General features: G+C 47.9%; 3 protein-coding genes across 10 annotated transcripts in view; 1 reads left to right on the top strand and 2 right to left on the bottom strand.

The window, feature by feature from the left end:
- The window catches only part of TTLL5 (tubulin tyrosine ligase like 5), a 126,938-nt gene extending 124,809 nt beyond the window's left edge, over nucleotides 1-2,129 (bottom strand). For 4 of the 5 annotated variants that reach the window (XR_004241067.1, XM_032113471.1, XM_032113476.1 and 1 more), the window contains exons 1-2: nucleotides 2,087-2,129; nucleotides 1,443-1,572 (exon numbers count right to left, since the gene is read on the bottom strand). Coding sequence is in view for 4 of the 5 variants with exons in the window: in XM_032113471.1 (XP_031969362.1) it covers nucleotides 1,443-1,522 (80 nt within the window). In the remaining variant the exon portion in view is untranslated. Of the gene's footprint in view, nucleotides 1-1,442; nucleotides 1,573-1,713; nucleotides 1,734-2,086 lie in introns of those variants that run through there. The other variant, XM_032113470.1, reaches the window with a different exon arrangement.
- Nucleotides 2,130-2,450: 321 nt separating this feature from the next.
- ERG28 (ergosterol biosynthesis 28 homolog) lies at nucleotides 2,451-5,001 on the top strand. 2 transcript variants are annotated; one of them, XM_032113481.1, is made up of 5 exons: nucleotides 2,451-2,681; nucleotides 2,868-2,958; nucleotides 4,198-4,316; nucleotides 4,472-4,570; nucleotides 4,710-5,001. In XM_032113481.1, the coding sequence occupies exons 1-4, from the start codon at nucleotides 2,549-2,551 to the stop codon at nucleotides 4,549-4,551; spliced, it is 423 nt and encodes a 140-aa protein (XP_031969372.1). In that variant the 5' UTR covers nucleotides 2,451-2,548; the 3' UTR covers nucleotides 4,552-4,570; nucleotides 4,710-5,001. The 2 variants fall into 2 exon arrangements, with proteins under 2 accessions (XP_031969372.1, XP_031969371.1); XM_032113480.1 differs by having other exon boundaries at nucleotides 2,452-2,681; nucleotides 4,472-5,001.
- Nucleotides 5,002-5,538: 537 nt separating this feature from the next.
- Nucleotides 5,539-17,895, bottom strand: part of FLVCR2 (FLVCR heme transporter 2) — a 36,511-nt gene continuing 24,154 nt past the window's right edge. The window contains exons 6-11 of one of the 3 annotated variants that reach the window (XM_032113477.1): nucleotides 15,359-15,469; nucleotides 14,821-14,926; nucleotides 14,242-14,353; nucleotides 13,770-13,825; nucleotides 12,060-12,159; nucleotides 5,539-7,127 (exon numbers count right to left, since the gene is read on the bottom strand). In XM_032113477.1, the coding sequence (XP_031969368.1) occupies nucleotides 7,102-7,127; nucleotides 12,060-12,159; nucleotides 13,770-13,825; nucleotides 14,242-14,353; nucleotides 14,821-14,926; nucleotides 15,359-15,469 (511 nt within the window). In that variant the 3' untranslated portion in view covers nucleotides 5,539-7,101. The other 2 variants (XM_032113478.1, XM_032113479.1) reach the window with 2 other exon arrangements.

Here is a 17,895-nt window from a genome sequence, read left to right on the forward strand (position 1 = left end):
TTATATCAAATTCGAGGATTACATAAAGAAAAACTGTCAACCGTCCTAGGCAAATAAAACTCGGGCTGTTTATTACCACTGCGCAAGAAAATTAAAAACATGAAAAAGTTAACAGAAAACAGAGACTGACGGGTTGGAGAGACCTCTCTATCTACACTAACAAGAAGAAATACAAAGACTGACAGAGATATACAAAAGGATTTGTCTATAGAATATGAAAGATCATTGTCTACCAAAGGTTTGGAGAAGCTACACAGGACAAAACACTTCCAACACTTAGAACAAAGTAACAGAGATGTAAGGGCAATTACCTGATGCTAGGACAAGGGCTCTTAAGGGTAGCCTTGGTCCTCTTAACAAAGTTACTACCATTATCATGCAGACAAATTAACCTCACAGCACTCCCAACTGCTTCTGCTACCTCTAAAAATATTTTTTTAAAAAAATCTACACCTGGGGTATAATTAGCTATTCAGACTGGAAGGGACCCAAGAAGCTTCCAGAATTTACACTACAGGCCAGAGCCTTATGTAAGTGGAAAATGAACTGAGGCAACAGGACAGGAGTTTATACTAAGCCTGTCCTGAGGATTTGCAGCAAGGCTCAATCCTCCAGGTGACAGTCATTCATTCCTAGCATGACCCCCCGTCACTTGATGCAGACGTACTGTTACAGTTACATTCGAGGTGAAGTTAGTTCTGGACCTTTCCATCCATGAGGATCTAGCAAACCCAAGCCAACGACTTGCTATGAAGTAACATTCCTCTAAATGTCTTAAGTCACTGTAGTCTGCAGCTGGGCACTCAGTCACAATGTGCACCCAAAAAAACCCTAACAGGACACAGTGAAGTAGGTCCAGGTCAAACAGAAAAGGGATTCTACTATGGGAAAGAACAAGGGAACAATTCCTTCACAAGCAAAGCTAAAAGAAGTTGCTAAACAAAGATGGAACAAACATTATGACTTGTTACTAGTAAGAAATACGAAGTCTAGTAGCTGATTTATCACAAGACAGTTTTTTTAAAAAGGCCATAAAACATATATATCAGTCTACCATACAGCAGATTTCTAATCTGTGCAGCAGTAAAAAAAAAAAAAAAAAAAAAAAATCCAAAAACCACACACATGCCAAAAAAAAAGAAAAAGAAAACAAAGGGACAATATTTTGATATTATCAAAAAAGTTCCCAGCTTAGGAACATGACAGAAAGAAATCCATGAAACTATGGACTTCAGAGCAGCCAAAGAAAAGCTGCACATTCAACCCTGATGCATGTGGTGGTCTTTTAGGCTGCAGCTGTTGGCAGCCTGCCCATAGGCTTAAGGCCTAAACCAACCATCTTTCACTTCATAGGTAGGAAGGTAAGAAATGCATGTGTCTTTTCAAATTACTACAGATCCACCAGAAAGCACCGAGACATAGAAAGTTCTTTTTCTACTTACTCCAGTTCATCTACAGCATCTTCTTCCTCCTCTGAGGATGAGCCAGTTTCCTCCAGATCTTTAGCCATCCCAACCGGCATTTCCTCTGGGAGTTTTCATACAGCCCAGTCCCAGTTGCAAGAGCAGCTACCTACAGTAAGGATTAAAAGCAGGAATGCATAGCTGAGCAGGACTGCGAGAGATACCAGGTAACTCCCGCCTCCTGCCAGTACATATTTCTCAAAGGACTATCAACAAGTCTGTTAAACCTCTGTGATCTGTGAAACATCACCTCCGAGCCCTGAGAGCGCAGAAAGAAGCACCACCTTCCAGCAGATTATTCCGCACCTGCCCGTGAGAGCCACTCGGGCGCTTACCGGTAACGCGCGTCCCCGCCCCGCCCTGCCCTGCCTCGCCTCGGGCCGCAGACCCACGCCAGGCCGGCCCGGCCCCAACGGGAAACGCCCGCCAAGCCCGCCCCGCTGTCTGGGGACAGCCGGACACCGTAACGCCTCCACCGGCTCAGGAGCGGCCCTCCGGCCCGAAGGGACAGCTACGGCCCGGCCTACTCCGCACCAGGCCAAGCACGGCGATCTCCGCCGGCCCCAGAAGAAGCAAGAACGGTGAGGAGCGCCCAAGGCAACAAGTCCCCGTGCTCGCCGTACCTGTCCCCGCACAGCCGGGCCGGGGCGGGGCGGACCGGACCGGACCGGACCGGGCCGGGCCGGGCCGGGCCGGGCGCACAAGGCAGCCCCAGCCCCTCCCGCCGCTTCCCCGTTACTACAACAACCAACGGGCGGCGTCCCCGCCCCGGCGCGCAGGCGCCCCCGCCGCCTCACTGCGCAGGCGCACTCGAGTCCACCCTGCCACCGCCCCACCTACTCCCGCGAGGTAGGCGGGGATGGAGGCGGGGACGGGGCGGGACTGCCCCCCCCGCGCGGCGAGGGACCCGATTGGCGGGACACGGTCTTACGTCACGTGGCGCGCGCATGGAGCGGCGCGCAGCGGCCAATCGGAGTGCTGGGAGGTGGCGCGGGCGGGGCTCTGGTGCCGCCGCTGGAGCGCCGCCGGTAACGGGCGGGGACTCGTCCTGGGCCTGGCGGGCGGGGTTCGAGCCTGCCGAGAGGATGAGCCGGTTCCTGAACGTGCTGCGCAGCTGGCTGGTGATGGTGTCGGTCATCGCCGCCGGTAACACCCTGCAGAGCTTCCGCGATCACGGCTTCCTCTCGGAGAAGCTGTACACCGCCAGCCCCGGCCTCGGTAAGGGCCGCGCGCGCCGGCCGCCCTGGCGCCCTCCTTCCAGCCGTGGGCTTTGGGCTTTCCTCGGGGTCCCACCTCTGGGGCCCGGGAGCTGCCTACTGCCCCGGAGTGCGCCTCCACGGCGGGACTGCGGGTGGCAGGCAGGGCCGTGCGTGGTCTCCATGTGCTCCCTCCTTCTTTACGCAGTGAACGGGCTCCAGGCTCGGACCTTCGGCGTCTGGACCCTTTTGTCATCAGTGATCCGCTGCCTCTGCGCAATCGACATTCGTAACAGGACGTATGTAAAGCAGTACCCAAGAAATCCATAGGTTTGCTTGCTAGTCACAGCCTGAGCTTAGAGGGCGGCACAGAGGAGGTGGGGAATCATAAGCTGTTCCTGAACTTTCTGTAGTGTTGACAGCATTCCCCTGAAGAAGCTCAAATAGGAGTGTAGGATTTGTGTGATAGCTGCTGCCCCCTTCTGCCTCTGTGGGGACAGCCTCCGCGTTTGATTTCTGTTCTTAGCTCAGTCAGAAAGTGGTAGATCTGAGAACTTCTTAATGTCACAGATTTCTGAGCTCCAGCTTGGAAAGCATTTTCTGAATGGTGTTGCTGCCCTGTTAATGAAACAATTGCTAATGCCGTAGTGTGACTGATGCTCAATACTTCTTTTGCTATGACAGCTCAGCTAAAGACTGGGACAGTTTTAGGTGGCCCATTGCAGTGGTCTTAACCGGTTGCTTTCTTTCCTACACTCTTACCTGGGGCTGAGGACAAGGCCTGAGGTGCAGCCTGATGCTGAGTGGGAGACACACCATTTCTCCCTGTGCTAATAGAAATGTTTCTGAGATGGGTTTCCAAGCAACCTGACTTGAGGTCTGTGGTAGATAAAGCCTTTATTGGAGGTTGCTAAAACCCTTTTGTCACTGCCTCCCTCAGCCCCACAGCAGAAGTCACAGTTTGCCTGGCAGTATGTGCTTGAATTGCCTAGGCTTATCTAAGGTAGGGAGGTGCAGGGACTAAATGATATGTTTTTAAGGGTGGTGGCAATGCTAGTTACCAAGAGTCAGTTGTTTCTTTGAGGAGTTTTATCTTGCATCTGTTGGACCTGCTGCCTTTTCAACAGCTGTGGCCCATAGAGGGTAGCAGAGCACAGGTGGGAAGACACTGGGTGATGCAGCCTGACATCAGCCAAGTCCTGTCACCCCTAGTGCTTTGCTCATCCAGTTCTCACCTTCTTTTTGTGTGTGCACATACTTCTTATTGCACTGGTGCCCTGCTCATGCTCTCCCATCTTCACCTGCCTTCAGGCCAGATAATGCCTGTGACTTTCAATGCCCCTTTGAACACACTGCCCCATTATCCTCTCAGCTGTTGCCCAGGGAGTTTTTGCACCTCACTAGGCAAGAGACAAAGTCCCTTCTGTGCTGCCAGTGAGAGCAGATGGGGCAGCGTGCAGGTTTGCCTTTTTTTTCCACTCAGCCATATTCATGCCCATAGTATGATATGATAACCTGCTTTTTCTGCTCTTCAACAGCCTCTACCACATCACGCTCTTCACCTTCTTTTTGGCCCTTGCTCACTTCCTCTCCGAGGTCTTCATATACCACACTGCAGCCTTGACAATTGGAGTTATGGCACCCCTCATGGTAGCAAGTAAGTGGAGCTCTGCATTGTCCCCCTGCAAACTCTCCTTGGAGCTATGACACCCCAGAAAAACTCCCCATGCAGCTGTGAGCTGAGGGGATGGTGGGAGGGGATGCCTCTGCTCTTGCCCAGCATTTTCAACTCATCCTGTATCTCTGTCACAGGTTTCTCTATTATGGGGATGTTGATTGGGCTGCAGTACCTGGAGGTAGAAGCGCTATCACAAAACAAGAAGAAAAACTGAAGTTGAGGGCTTTATGTAGGTTGGTGCCATCTTCTACCCTCACTGCCAGACTTCCACAAAAGCTCAGCTGAGCTTCTCCAGGACACCAGTCCCACTGGTGGGTCAATATTGGACTCTGTCAATCACTGTCATTACCAAGTGGTTTTTGTCTTGTCCAGGCAACGCTTCAACTGACTGATGTCACAGACCAAGTCCCAGAGGAGTTTGTGTCAAAGCTCATGGGAGGCAGTTGATGACTGACTCCCTGGGTAGCAGGCCAAGTCTCTGGCATGCCCAGAGCACTAAGAACTTCTCTCCCAGTGTACTTGTGGGGACAAGGTGCAGAACTATCCAGGATTTGCTGAACACTTCAGACCAGAGAGAGTGAATGGCTGCTACCCCTGGCACTGCTGTGTAACTTGAATGTGTGTGGCCCCAGGGGCCATTTCTAATAAATGACAAAAAACTGCAGTGTGGTATGTTTGTCTTTCTCTCTACACAGCAGTGGGTAGAGGATCAGAGCCAACAGCAGCTTCCACTGTATGCTGCAGAATACATCATCTCTTCAGAGCAAACCTACCTTTCCCTGACTCCTTGCCACAAAGTTCCAGGTCTAACTGCTCACGTAACACACATGAAGAGGGGTGTTAACAGCTCTCTCTTCTGCAGCATGCTGGTGACAGCAAACTTGAACTATGCATCTGTGAGCAAGAACTGAGCTACCTGTGTAGTGAGTAACTACACTACAGAAGCAGTATATAACTAGTATAACTACAGAAGATGGAGAAAACAGGAACAAGTTCCTTAGACCTAGAGAAAATAATGCCCAAAACAGTGGGCAGCACACAGAATGCAGAAAAGAACCAGCAGGAACTCCGAGCTGGGAAGACAATTCACATGCAGAAGAAAGAGGAAAAACAAAGGGAGGAAAAGAACACAGCAGCAGCACTGGTCAGAAAGATGCTTTTGCCATTCTGCAACATTTCAGGCTATTAAATGAGCCACATATCGAGTGTTTTCAACCATTTAATACAAATGTGTCAGGTTTCATTGTACACTTCAAATGTTTATATTTTACATTGAAATTTGTATGGAAAATCATTCTAAACCCCCATCCTCAATCCCAAACTATCAAAGATAGGACTTCAGTCATAGAATATGCTGAATTAGAAGGGATTCATCAGGATCACAGTCCAGCTCCTGGCCCTGCACAGGATCCCTAGGAATCACACCATGTGCCTGAGAGTGTTCTCTAAGCGCTTACTGAACTCTATCAATATGTAATGTATAAAAAAAAAAAATTCACAAAAAAAGAAGTTTTGTCAAAAATAGTATGTCAGAGAGGAGTATTTTTAACCACTCCACCTTGGTATAGCTTTTGTCCCCTGCCTCAAATAAGTAACTGCATGATTTAAGGAGTATAAGGACACTTGATGTCTCCACCAGGGGTGGGATGCTGGAAAGGAAGGAGAAGCAATAAAAGGGATCTACAATTGCGTTTAGAAGATAAACAGCATACAGAGGGGCAGTGTCTGTAAGACACAAATGCTGGTAAGTGGGCACCTTCTCCTGTTCTCTATTATGAAGTGGGAAGCTTCCACACAGGAGCAAATCCAGATTCCTATCATACCCCTCTCTGTGGCTGTGAAGAGCAACACAGCCTTGGCTGGTTTTCTCAATATAACACTTCACAAAAGTTTGTATGTACTGTTGATACATGCAAAAGGCACTTTATTGTTAAGGAGGAAGACACAGTCCTCAGCCCAGGGAAATTTTGAGTTGACTCCCTTTTGCTGCTAATGTAGTAATGAGCTAGATTTAGGCTGCAGAACCAGTCCTTGCCTTGAGCTAGGAGGAGGCATATTGCTATCTCTTAATTACACCTAATACATAGGAACATCAGGGCAACCCCAGTGAATTCCAAGCAGAGGTTTATCCAGATTAAGAGTGCTTCATCTGGGAAAGCCAAATAATAAAAAAAGAGCGGGCAGCAGCCAGTGCACTGCTTTGCACTTGCTGGTGATGTACTGAGGCCTCTACAACCACCTGTGCAACACACAGCATCATGGGAACCAAGGCAGAGCAATCCCTCTTCCTGAGAGCCGGCTGAAACCTCTTCCAGGGCTGCTCACAGAGTAAGTGTGGTCCAGCTTCTGCCCTTCATGTCACAGCCACATGCAAGGTGCCACCCTCATGCTCAGGGTTAGCCTGGTACTGTGGCCTTTCTCTCAGCACATGTGCTTTTCCCAAGCAGACATAGTGGGACTGGGGGGACAGAGCAGATTTTCCCAACTTTTCCTCCTAAACACCAAAGTCTCCAAAACAGCGAGATGCAAAGATAAAACTGAAGAAAGCAATCCCCCTCTTGTTTTGCTCTTTTGCACTCTCCACAAGCAGTTCACTGGGCTCCTGTCCTGAGGCTGCCCCACTCCCATGGGGTGCATGGCACAGGAGGATGGTGCATGGCACAGGAGGATGGTGCAGGCAGAAAAGATGGGAATGAGGCGGGCTGTATCTCCCAGCTCTGCCTCCCCTCCATTTCACAGCCGTGATTCCTCAAGGACTATGGTATTAGAGAAGGCTTCTGGCAACGCTTTCTGCAAGTCAGAGAAAAACAATATGGTTAGGATCCTGGGTGGCCAGGCTTCAGAGACATCAGCTGGCCAGAGCCTGGGTAGTTCATAGCTCCCTGCTAGTGCAGAAATCCCCAAAGAAGAATCGCCATCCTCAGAGAGTGCAGTTGGTTCCCTCTGCCTTCTCTAGACACTTTGACTGCCCAAGCAAGGGGCACTGGGGCAGCAGGGCAACTTTGCAACGTCCAACTTTGTTTAAGCTATTTGCTGTAGTCCTCAGACCACCAGAGGTATCAGACCCACCGCCAACTCACCAACAATACTTCACTGTGACACAAGCTCAGCCTCAAAGCATGAAGTTGCAGGGCCAGTTCCCTGGGCAAGGGAACGTGCTTCGGAACACCACACCATGAGGCAGCACAGTGTCTGTGCAAACACCAGAGAGAACTTGCATCCTTTACATCCTCAGGAGACTCAGCACAACAACTAGCTCCTCTGTGTCCTTACTCCAGCATGTCGGAGGCCTCTTCAACTCCCAGACACATTGCTTGTCTTGCTCATCTTCAAGTCTTTTCATCCCCACCCCCAATGCCCATTGAAGGGCTGGCACGCTCTGTCCTGCTTCTTCCCTTTCCCCAGCTTAGATTTACAGCTGAGGTAATTCCACAGAGTGGTGCCTTCATCAAAGTTGATTACTCATATCTTAAAGAAATAAGAGGCAAACATACAAAAGTCTTTTTCTCCATAAATCCTGTAGAAGAACTAGCCTGATTTCTTGAAACCTTAAGATGGAGGGAGCTCTTCCCAGAGGAAAAGCAAGGAAAATGGAGACCGCTGCCCAATTACCACCCTATCCTCAGCTTCATGGAACAGCCAAATGATGGCAATTCCAGTTCAGCCTTCCTGGGTGGAGTTTGACAAGCTCAGCTTCTGAGCCTTTCTGGGGTGTGTTAGGATTAAACTCGAGACTTCTTCTTCCCCTAGTGCATTTCTGATACCTCTCAGAAGTTCTGATTCTGCTTACAGTGAGACAGCCCAGCTGTCACCAGTTCAGAAGACAGCACGTAGAATTCTAAGGGTGAATGTGAAGTTTCCTGCAGCCTGGGCTCTGAATTTACTCACTGTAGGGCAAGACTGACATCTGAGGCAGAAATCAGAGGTGCACAGGAAAGAGATTCACATCCCCAGTGCAGTTCAAGAGAAGTCCAGGCAGCATGGAAGCAAGAGATATGAAACAGTCTCATTTTGTGTAGGCTCTTACACAATCTGTAGGTGAAAAGGTTTGACAGAAGTCAGCAGCAATATCCCAAAGCAGAGGAGTAAGATAAGGAAAGCTTCAAAGCAAAGCTGGAAGCAAAAGCCAGGAAGTGCAAAGAGGGAACTTCAACAAGCAGGAAGGGTAGGGGGATGCGTGAAGGTGCCAGAGGTAGGAATAAGGGGAAATCTACATTTAGACTTAGGAAACTCCACCAGAATGCATCGTGGAAGCACTCAAGCAACTCTGAACAGGCTCCCCAAGCACCTCTGGGGTCTCACCACCAGTCATCTGCTGTGGAGCTACAGGATCAGAAAGTATGCAGGGCTCCACCACCTTGGAAAGGAAGGCTGCTCTCACAGCTATGAGTCACAGTACTGGAAAAGGGCATGCAATGGCCTGCCTATGGCTTTGGGACAGGAGAAGGCTGCTTGCCACACAGTAAGCACGGAAATGGAGCAGGGAAGTTTGGGAAGCAGAGAATGGGTAGACATTGTTTGTGCCTACTACACAAAATTCCAGCATTTTTTTATTGGCAGTATTTCACTAGAGGCTAAGCATGGTGCAGCTTCCAACAAAATCCATGTGCTACAAACCATGGAAGATCAGCAAAGATGCTTTTTCTTAATGCAAAGAAACAATACAAAAAAGTTTGCATGGATGCTGAAGTCACAAGCAGTACACAGCATATTCGTGAGTATAACGTGTGTGCTGAATCAACTAACACTATGAAATCTTAAGGCACAATATTGGAATGGCTTCAGATGCATTTACAACAAAGGCAGCACACAAAAAGCTTCATTATCACGTAAAACAGGCATTTGATCCAAGTGTCCTGAGATACAGAAAGCTAACCCAACTGGAGCTCTGGGAACTGAGGCAGACAAAAGTGGGGAGGATTGCTGGGACCACACTGCAGCTTAATTAATAGAGGACAAGGTGTACACAATGCCATTAGGCTAATTTAATCTATTAACTACAGCATTTGTTTAATTATAACCATTAGCAAGCAGATGAGGGCACCAATAGAAGACAAACTGCTACACAGCCAATGGTACAGTGCTTCAGCGGAAAGTGTGAGATCTGCACAACTCTACAGCTCTGCATGCTCTGGAAGCTGACAACTGACTCTGAATCTTCTCCTTGCAACAACCACAGAATTGTTTAGGCTGGAAAAGACTCTTAAGATCATCGAGTCCAACCATTTACCCAGCACTCCCAAGTCCACCACTAAACCATGTCTCTAAAAACCACATCTACATGTCTTATAAATACCACCAGGGATGGTGACTCTAACATTTCCCTAAGCAGCCTGTTCCAATGCTTGACAACCTTTTCAGTAAAGAAATTTTCCCAATGCCCAATCTAAATCTCCCATGGTGCAACTTCAGGTTGTTTCCTCTTGTCCTATCACTTGTTACTTGGGAGAGGAGACTGATCCCCAGCTCACTATGACCTCCTTTCAGGTAGTTGTAGAGAGCAAAAAGGTCTCCCTTCAGCCTCCTTTTCTCCAGGCTAAACAACCCCAGCTCCTTCAGCTACTCCTCATAGGATTTGTGCTCCAGACACTTCCCCAGCTCCACTGCCCTTCTCTGGATATGTTTCAGCACCTCAATGTCCTTCTTGCAGTGAAGGGCCCAAAACTGGACACAGGACTCAACGTGCAGCCTCACCAAGTACAGGCACACAATCCCTGCCCTGGTCCTGCTGGCCATGCTATTTCTGACATAAGCCAGGATGTCACTGGCCCTCTTGACCATCTGGGCACGTGCTGGCTCATGTTTAGTGGCTGTTGATCAACACCCCCAGGTATTTTTTCAATGGGCAACTTTCCAGCTGCTCTTCCCCAAGCCTGTAGCACTGCATGGGGTTGTTGTGACCCAAGTGCAGGACCCAGAACTCAACCTTGTTTAACCTCATAAAATGACCTCAGCCCATAGATCCAGTCTATCCAGGTCCCTCTGCAGAGCCTTCCTTCCCTCCAATAACACTCCAGGCCAACTTGGTGTTTGGTTTGCAAACTGACTGAGGGTGGACTCAATCCCCTCATGCAGGTCATCAACAAAGATATTAAACAGGACTGGCCCCAATACTGAGCCTTGGGGAACACCACTGGTGACCTGATGCCAGCTGGATATAACTCCATTTGCCATCACTCTTTGAGTTCAGTCATCCAGCCAGTTCCCTACCCAGCAAACATTATACTTGCCCAAGCGATGAGCAGCCAGTTTCTCCAGGAGAATGCTGTGGGAAATAGTGCCAAAGACTTTACTAAGTCCAGGTACACTACATCCACTAATACTATATCCCCTCATCCACTAGGTGGGTCAGCCTGCCACAGAAGGAGATCAGGTTAGTCAAGTTGGACCTATCTTTCTCTGGGACTTCATTGCTGCCCAGCTGAAAAATCAATAATGGATAATAATCTGAGGGCTCTACCAGGGTAGGAAGCTTTCTCTTTACATCTTTAAACTGGATCCCAGGGAAGCACAGACCTCCCTATGAAATAGATCCACTCTCCATATTGGGCCTTCTGTTCTTTTCAGGAAGGACTCTCCTACAAAAATGACCCATGGTTCTTTATGGAAGCAGTTTTGACACAGGGCATACACAGCCTCATGCCTGAATCTCCCTTGCAGTGTCTGTTTTGCAATCAGGATAAGAGTAGTAACACTGGCAATTATACAAAGCTGCATCCACTAACAAAGGCTATGACATAAATTTCAGCATCCAAAAAGTTCCAGTATACCCCAAGTGGGTTTTCCCAGATCATGCAGCTACAGCTTCTCAACAACTTGGTCCCAGATCAACACCACACATATACCCTGCTAAAACTGCCAGTCTGCAGCATGAAGACAACTTCAGATGCATTTAGCCTGGAGACAAATCTTTCCCTGCCCATGGGACTGTTCCTCATACTTCCATCAAAGCATAGCAGCTTCATGGTGCCTGTAGCACATGCCCTAGTCATAGCAGGGTTAAGGCTGGTTTTCCCAATGGACTCACTCCGCTTTTGCCTGTTAGTCCTGTTGGCTGTGGCACTAAGTGCTACACACAGTCTATCACACCTTGAAAAGCAAAGGGTAGCAGGGATAACTTAGTAGACCAGCCTGTCAGTGTGAAGCAGAGGACAGTGAGTACTAAAGCGTAGCACCCCAAGCAACAGCTGAGAAAATGCGAAGTGAGATTCACAGATCAACAAGCACAGAGCTTTACAATTTTTAGGCATTCTTATAGGCACCAACCCAATGACTCTATTCTTGCTACATGTTTTTAAACTTCTGTCTTGAAGTTGGCCATGCACCCTGGGTGTGATCAAAGCCAATTCTTTAAAGGGTTCCTGGTATCACCCCAAGCCAAGAATCTGGACTGTAAAAATAATGTCAGAGAAGAGGCTCCCAATGTCTGCACCTCCTCTCCCTAACAAATGACCAACAGTTCAGTTCTCCATCTGCTCTAGCACCAGGCTTTGCTTTGCTGCACCTAGGTGAATCCCTACATCTCATGTCTAACATGAATCTGGGGGAGTCTCCACTAGGTTCTTGGAGGCTGTCTCGTCTTTCCTCTCAGTGAGTACCCGAGAAGGCCAGAAAGATTGTTGATACTTGACAGTCATTGCAGTCACCCCAGAAATGCCATTGGCTTGGTGCCTGTGCCACCCCGTGAGTGTTCAGAGAAGTAGATTAGTGCAATTCTCCTACCTTGGTGTGTATAAGCTAGTGAGCAGGAGTGGGAATTGATGGGGTTAGAGTTACAAGCTACAGTCCCATAATCCATGATCTGATTGCTGCCTTGGAGTCTCTGTAAAGGTAGTCACAAGTCACCATCCCGGAAAATATGGAGGCAAGTAGGAAAAGAAATGAAAGCGGAGCAAAATAAGAAAGGGAAACAGGCAAAGGAAGGAACCAGTAAAATCACCCAAGCATGTGTAAGGCAGCTGTGCCACACAGAAAAGCTCCAGTACCTGACTTCGTCAGAGCTCTCCACAAGGGCAGCACACAATGCCCAAGCCCAGCTGGCTGATCCCCTGGCTGAGGCATCCATCTTCGTGCAGAACACCAGATTCAGCCTACCTTCAGTCAGTCGAGCACCTGCGGTTAGTTACTAAGTTTGAGAAGTACTCAGGTGAGCTCAGCCATGTGGAGGACACATTTGGGGGTGTGGTGGGGTGCGCAACATGACTTCCTCAGAGCATGTCTCCTCAGGGGAAAGGAGCTGCCAGTGAAATTTTTGACTGACTGAGACCTGTTATCTCACACACATCCCTCTGGTTCTTACTACTGTCAGTTCTGGAGGCTTTTAGGATTGTAAAAATGACACCTGCACCACCTTTGCTCTGGTCGCAATGCTCTTCCCCATCCAGCAGCAAGCTCTTACAATAGTATTTAGACTGAAAAAGATTTATACTAAAAATGGCTTAGGCAAAAACGTACAATTCATCTGATGAGAGAAGTGTCTGACAAAGGGAAATGACCTTACCACTAGAAGGCATCACCTTCACTGCCACAGGACCTCAGGTCCTTTCCTGGGCCTTCAACATACGTGTTATGAATTTAACTCACAGTGCCACCAGCACTGGAGGAGGGCAGCACTGTCTTCTGAATAGGGCTGACTCAAACCAGCAGAGAACTGAGATTTTCACACTTTGCTAGTCATGGTTGCTGATGGTTTCCTGAACGTTGAGTGGATAACGCTGCTAACATCCTAGAAGAGGAGCCCAGAGCAGTACAGAAAATAGCCTCAAGCAACCAGTCCCCTCCCTTTCCCTGCAGGGAGAGCTTCTGAGAGTATCTACTGCAATTAGTTCACCAGAGGCCTTCTCCACGTGCTAACAGCTGCATTTATTGCACAGCATGCCACAGGGACATCACACCCCAGCTCTGGTGTGGAAATATGAACTAGCAGCCTCACTGGCAGCACTATGCAAAGTGTGAGCAGCCAGGTTGCTCAAGCCCTCACTTGGGCTTTGTCACCTTAGCTTCCTCCAGCCACATACACTGAACCTCACTTGGCAGCTCATGGCAAGGAGAAAGAGGAATAACCTGCCAGCCTAGGGGCCTAGAATAATAGTTACTCAGCTCTAAAACAGAGCAAAGCACTGAAGGCCTCAACACATTGTCAAGGGAGAGAAGCGAGCACAGCACTGCCCTACAACTGGCCCTAGCCAATATGAAGTTGTGTGAAGCCCTGCAGAACCCCAAAGGACCAGAGCCTACAGATTCTACATGACATTAACACTGAGCAAACAGAGGCCCCAGCAGCTGGCAGAGCTGGGATTACATTCACCTGTTTGAAAATGCCAACAAGGAGCTTCCCCACAAGCCACCCCCTTTCCTAGAAAGGTGAGAGGTTGGGTGTTGTCCTGAGCTAATAGCAGCAGCACAGCAGGGATTGAAGGGGCGTTTACTCACTGTCTGTTCATTTTCCAAATTGGCCTGTTGTCTTCGGAGATCAGCCTTAATGAATGCTGGAACAGAGGGAGGAAGAGAGATGTGAAGGCAGTCAAGTCACCATGCAATGCCCAAATCATTTTCCCCATGATTCAAAGGAGCAGCAGAAGCCCCAGAAGAGATGGGAACACATTACAATGAGCAAGGGAAACCACCCTCCTGTACAAGGCTGAGAGCATTTCTGAAACAGGCAGGATAGAGATTCTTTATTGCAGCATGTAGAAGGTGCAACTTTGAGACCCCAGCCAGAGACAGGGCAAAAAGCCTTGGCTCTTCTTTGTAACACAGACCAGATGCTTAAAGAAGAACAGCATTGCTATGGGACTGCTCTGTGGGCTCTGCCCTTTCCTGCAGGCACCACACACAAAAGCCCTTCAATTAATATGCCAAGCCCAAGACAAAGTCAGAGCAGAACACTGAAAATTTAAATTACCTGTCATAACAGTCCCCAGGAACAGGAAGGAACAAAGCAAGAGGTTTCCTGCCTTTGTCCCAAAGCGATCCATGATTTGCCCTTGGCCAATAGTGAAGGCAATACCAAAAATCTACAAACAAAGGTAATGTCAAGCTGTACTGTTATTATAAAGCAGCCCAAACTCTTTCCAATCTTTACCAAAGTATCAGAGCATACAGGCCAGTCAAACAGTTGGTCTAGTGAGGCTCAAGTTTGGTTATAAACACATCCAGAGGCACCTTCTTGCAGCTAGTGGGATGACAGATGACCCCAATGGCTGGAATCTCATCTCTCACTGGAGACGAGCCAGGACTGTTAGGAGGTATGTTGGAAAAGGAAAGGATGACTGGCATCCTGAAGTATTTTCTTAAACAGAAACAGAATGAATGCCACTAGAGAAATGCCATGAGGAACATCATTCATAAAGCCACGTCCCAGGGTGCTTAGATCTGCAGTACATTACACCAATAATGGACAAGAAATGGGACTCAAGGCTTGGAACTACAATTTAATCTCTTTTCCTAAAAAGGGTAAGCAAAGGGAAAGCAGCACACGTACCTGTGCTGAGACATTAAGGAGGCCTGATGATGTTCCTTCTGATTCCGGGTATGTCAACTCTGCAGCAAACTCAAAGCCCAGGGGAAGGTATCCTGTCATGAAAAACCTGTAAAGAAGTACACAGAAAGGAAGATTCAGCAACTGCCAGAAGGAAGACTGAAGAGGCACAATATAGACTGTAACTCTAAGGGGCATCACCCCCAGCACAGTCAACCAACCATGCCAGCCCACGTGCTTTTCACTCTTGTCCACTGATCATCTATGGGGCTGTGAGTACCATTTGCTTTCTAAATGCTTCCACTTGATTACCTGGAACAATTAAGGTGGCTGCAGTTGAGCAGGGTTATGATAATGTCCCTGACTCTAATGAAACATGTAAGTGAGAGATGGGAAGGGCAGATAATTTTGTCTTTAAACCACACAGGAGCCATTCAGATACTATGGCTCTCCCCAGTCCCTCCCACAGCAGGAGTTCTGCCTCCCTGCTCATCCCCTAGCAGTTCACATGTCGAGGAAAGCAGCCTGCACATGAACTTACCCCAGTGACCCAGCAGTCACAAAGACCACCCAGAGGTGGCCCAGGCTCAGAGTGAAGGTATAGACTATCATTCCCACCAGAGACATGATATAGACAACTAGTGTTGTTTGCCTGCAAGAAAAAGCAATCAGGGTTTTACTTAATTCAGTCAGGGTTTTACTTAATACAGTCCTCCCTTTTGCCCACAGACCTTGGTATAGCTTTTTACATGGGTTAAAAAAAAAAATTTAAAAGTTGCACAGTCTCTTGACACTCATACCCAGACAGAGGAACTGGACTGACAGACAGCACGGAAGAGCCTGCACACAGAGCAGGGCAGCAGAAGAAGGAAGATCCTACCACAGGCTGACAGGTGCCTGGTCATATACGGTACATGCCACTTGAGGAGGAGAACAAGAGCCAATTAAACAGATCATTAATCTTTCTTGGGCGTCCTCTGTACTATGATGAGTTGAATATGCTTACTTATAAGCAGGAGCCGAGGAGATCAAGCACTCTCAAGCAGGAACGTAAGGGAAAGAGGTGTCAACACTGCTAGAGTCTTATGGGCCTGTATTTTTTAGTGCTGTCCAAAACAGCTTTCATTGCTGCTCCTTTCTGCTGTTTAAACTACCTGCTGTACTTGGAGAGGTGACACACACGCCAGATTGCCCTCACAGCCTCACCCTCAAGCCATGTGAGCATTTAGCAGGGACAGTGCTTGTTCCACAGCCAACAGCAGCTGAGCCACAAGCTCTTGTCTCTGGGCAGAGGAGACAAAGACACCCCGTGCTCAGGAGGCATGGCATGCCAGGCAGATCCTGGGAACAGCCAAACCTGCAGCCAGGCCACACAAGGATCATGAGTGGACTCACTACTGCAAGACACATGCAGCAGCCCAGGCCAGCTTTTACTGCAACATTTAGCAATTGTCATCCTTGACTAAACACCAAGAAAACCCTTCCCACATTAAAAAAACAAGGCTCTTTCTAGTACAAGAGGCAGCAGTAGCTCTTCACAGTATGTTGTTTTAAGGGGGGAAAGGGGGGAAAGGGGGGAAAGGAGAGTACTTTACCTGACTGAAATTCCACCAGGATTTTGAAAGCAGAACTGTTACTAGAGTTGATAAAACCTTTTCATCGTTGTCTTTTAGGAAGAAGTTAAATGTATCACCACAAGCTACTTGTGTACTTTCTCCCAAATTTAAATCTTAATCCATTAAAGAATGTGTTTTATATAATTTCCCAGAATTCTACTGAAGAAACTAAATCTCAAACCATTTTCACTTTTCCTTTTTAATGCAAATAACCAGTGTCAAAAATCCAACCCCAAGTAGGCAGTAAGTATTACAATGTGTAAGAAAATGTTTCCAGTACACTGAATTACTACAGATAAATCCAGACTGTTCCAGCTAAGGTTCTGTTCTCCCTCACTGCTGCAATGACTGCAGTCAGGGGGGCTCATGCCCATATGTCAATTCTTATCCAAATACAGGCCTGAGAAGCCAATTTCAGGCTTCAGCTATTGATCCATACTTACAAGGTTCACCAGGCTCATTTAATATATTGAAAGGCTAAACAACATGCTGTGGTGAGTAATTTTGCTGTGTATCAAAGGAGTAGTCAAATCCCTTAACCTCCAGTGGTGTATCATTTCTAGAATATGTTCTTTCTAATGTTTTCACTGAGGGAAAAATTCATCTGTGAAGGCAGTATAAAGGAGCTGTTACTTCTGTTACAATCTGTTGCGGAGAGCTGCTACATGGCTGGCACAGAGCCTGGAGGCTGCAGAAGAAGAGCTGAAAGACTGATTGAACAGACAGAGAGTGAAAGAGATGCAAGTAAAAGCCTTTTTCTGCTCAGTACAGGTTCCTCAGGTATGTCCCGTGAGTTCTTACGCCTCCCAGGCCTTGATAAGCAGCCATGGAGAAAAGAGATGATTAGGAAAGGAGCTCAAAGCTAAAATTACAGTTCTGTACTTGGACTATATGAACCAAGTTTGAACTGGGTACTCCTTCCATAAACAGGAGTCTCCACAATATGTAGCGTAGCAGTCAGTGCTAAAATACTGTGCAGGCCTCCAAGAGGTGGCTGTGGACCTTGGAAGTTTAGTCACTGCCAGCAGGGACGCTTGGCCCATGGGGAGTTTTATAATTTTTTTCTCACCACAGCCAGCTTTGGGCTCAGTGCAGAGGTCTCAGCATAGTAACACAAAATCTCACTCAGTTTTCTAGGCTTATGGTTCAAGTATTCCAAGTGGTTTGTATCTTCTTCAGTGTCCTGACAGTTGCCAGGTGTTGCACTTCACCCCTCGTCTCCAGGCAAAGGTGAAAAATGAGAGAGTGACCAGATGTGGTCAGGACTTTGTTTCACATTGATGCTATGTCACTAGTCATGCTGCAAGAGAGAATTTCCCAGAACACGCTGTGCCCCATGGAGCACTAGAGCAGGCAGACTCATAGCTGCTGGCAGCCTCTTGAAGGCGTTCTTCAGTGAAACTGCAGAACTACGTAGAAGACAAAATGGAGAAAACTGATCTTGCCATGGGTACCCCATCTA

The sequence above is a fragment of the Corvus moneduloides genome, chromosome 6 (assembly GCF_009650955.1).
Source record: "Corvus moneduloides isolate bCorMon1 chromosome 6, bCorMon1.pri, whole genome shotgun sequence".
NCBI lineage: Eukaryota > Metazoa > Chordata > Aves > Passeriformes > Corvidae > Corvus > Corvus moneduloides.

Coding starts and splice junctions, on each gene's coding strand:
- ERG28 (XM_032113481.1), top strand. CDS start 2,549: ATGAGCCGGTTCCTGAACGTGCTGCGCAGCTGGCTGGTGATGGTGTCG. Junction 2,682..2,867: donor CACCGCCAGCCCCGGCCTCG/GTAAGGGCCGCG, acceptor TTCTTTACGCAG/TGAACGGGCTCCAGGCTCGG. Junction 2,959..4,197: donor ATCGACATTCGTAACAGGAC/GTATGTAAAGCA, acceptor GCTCTTCAACAG/CCTCTACCACATCACGCTCT.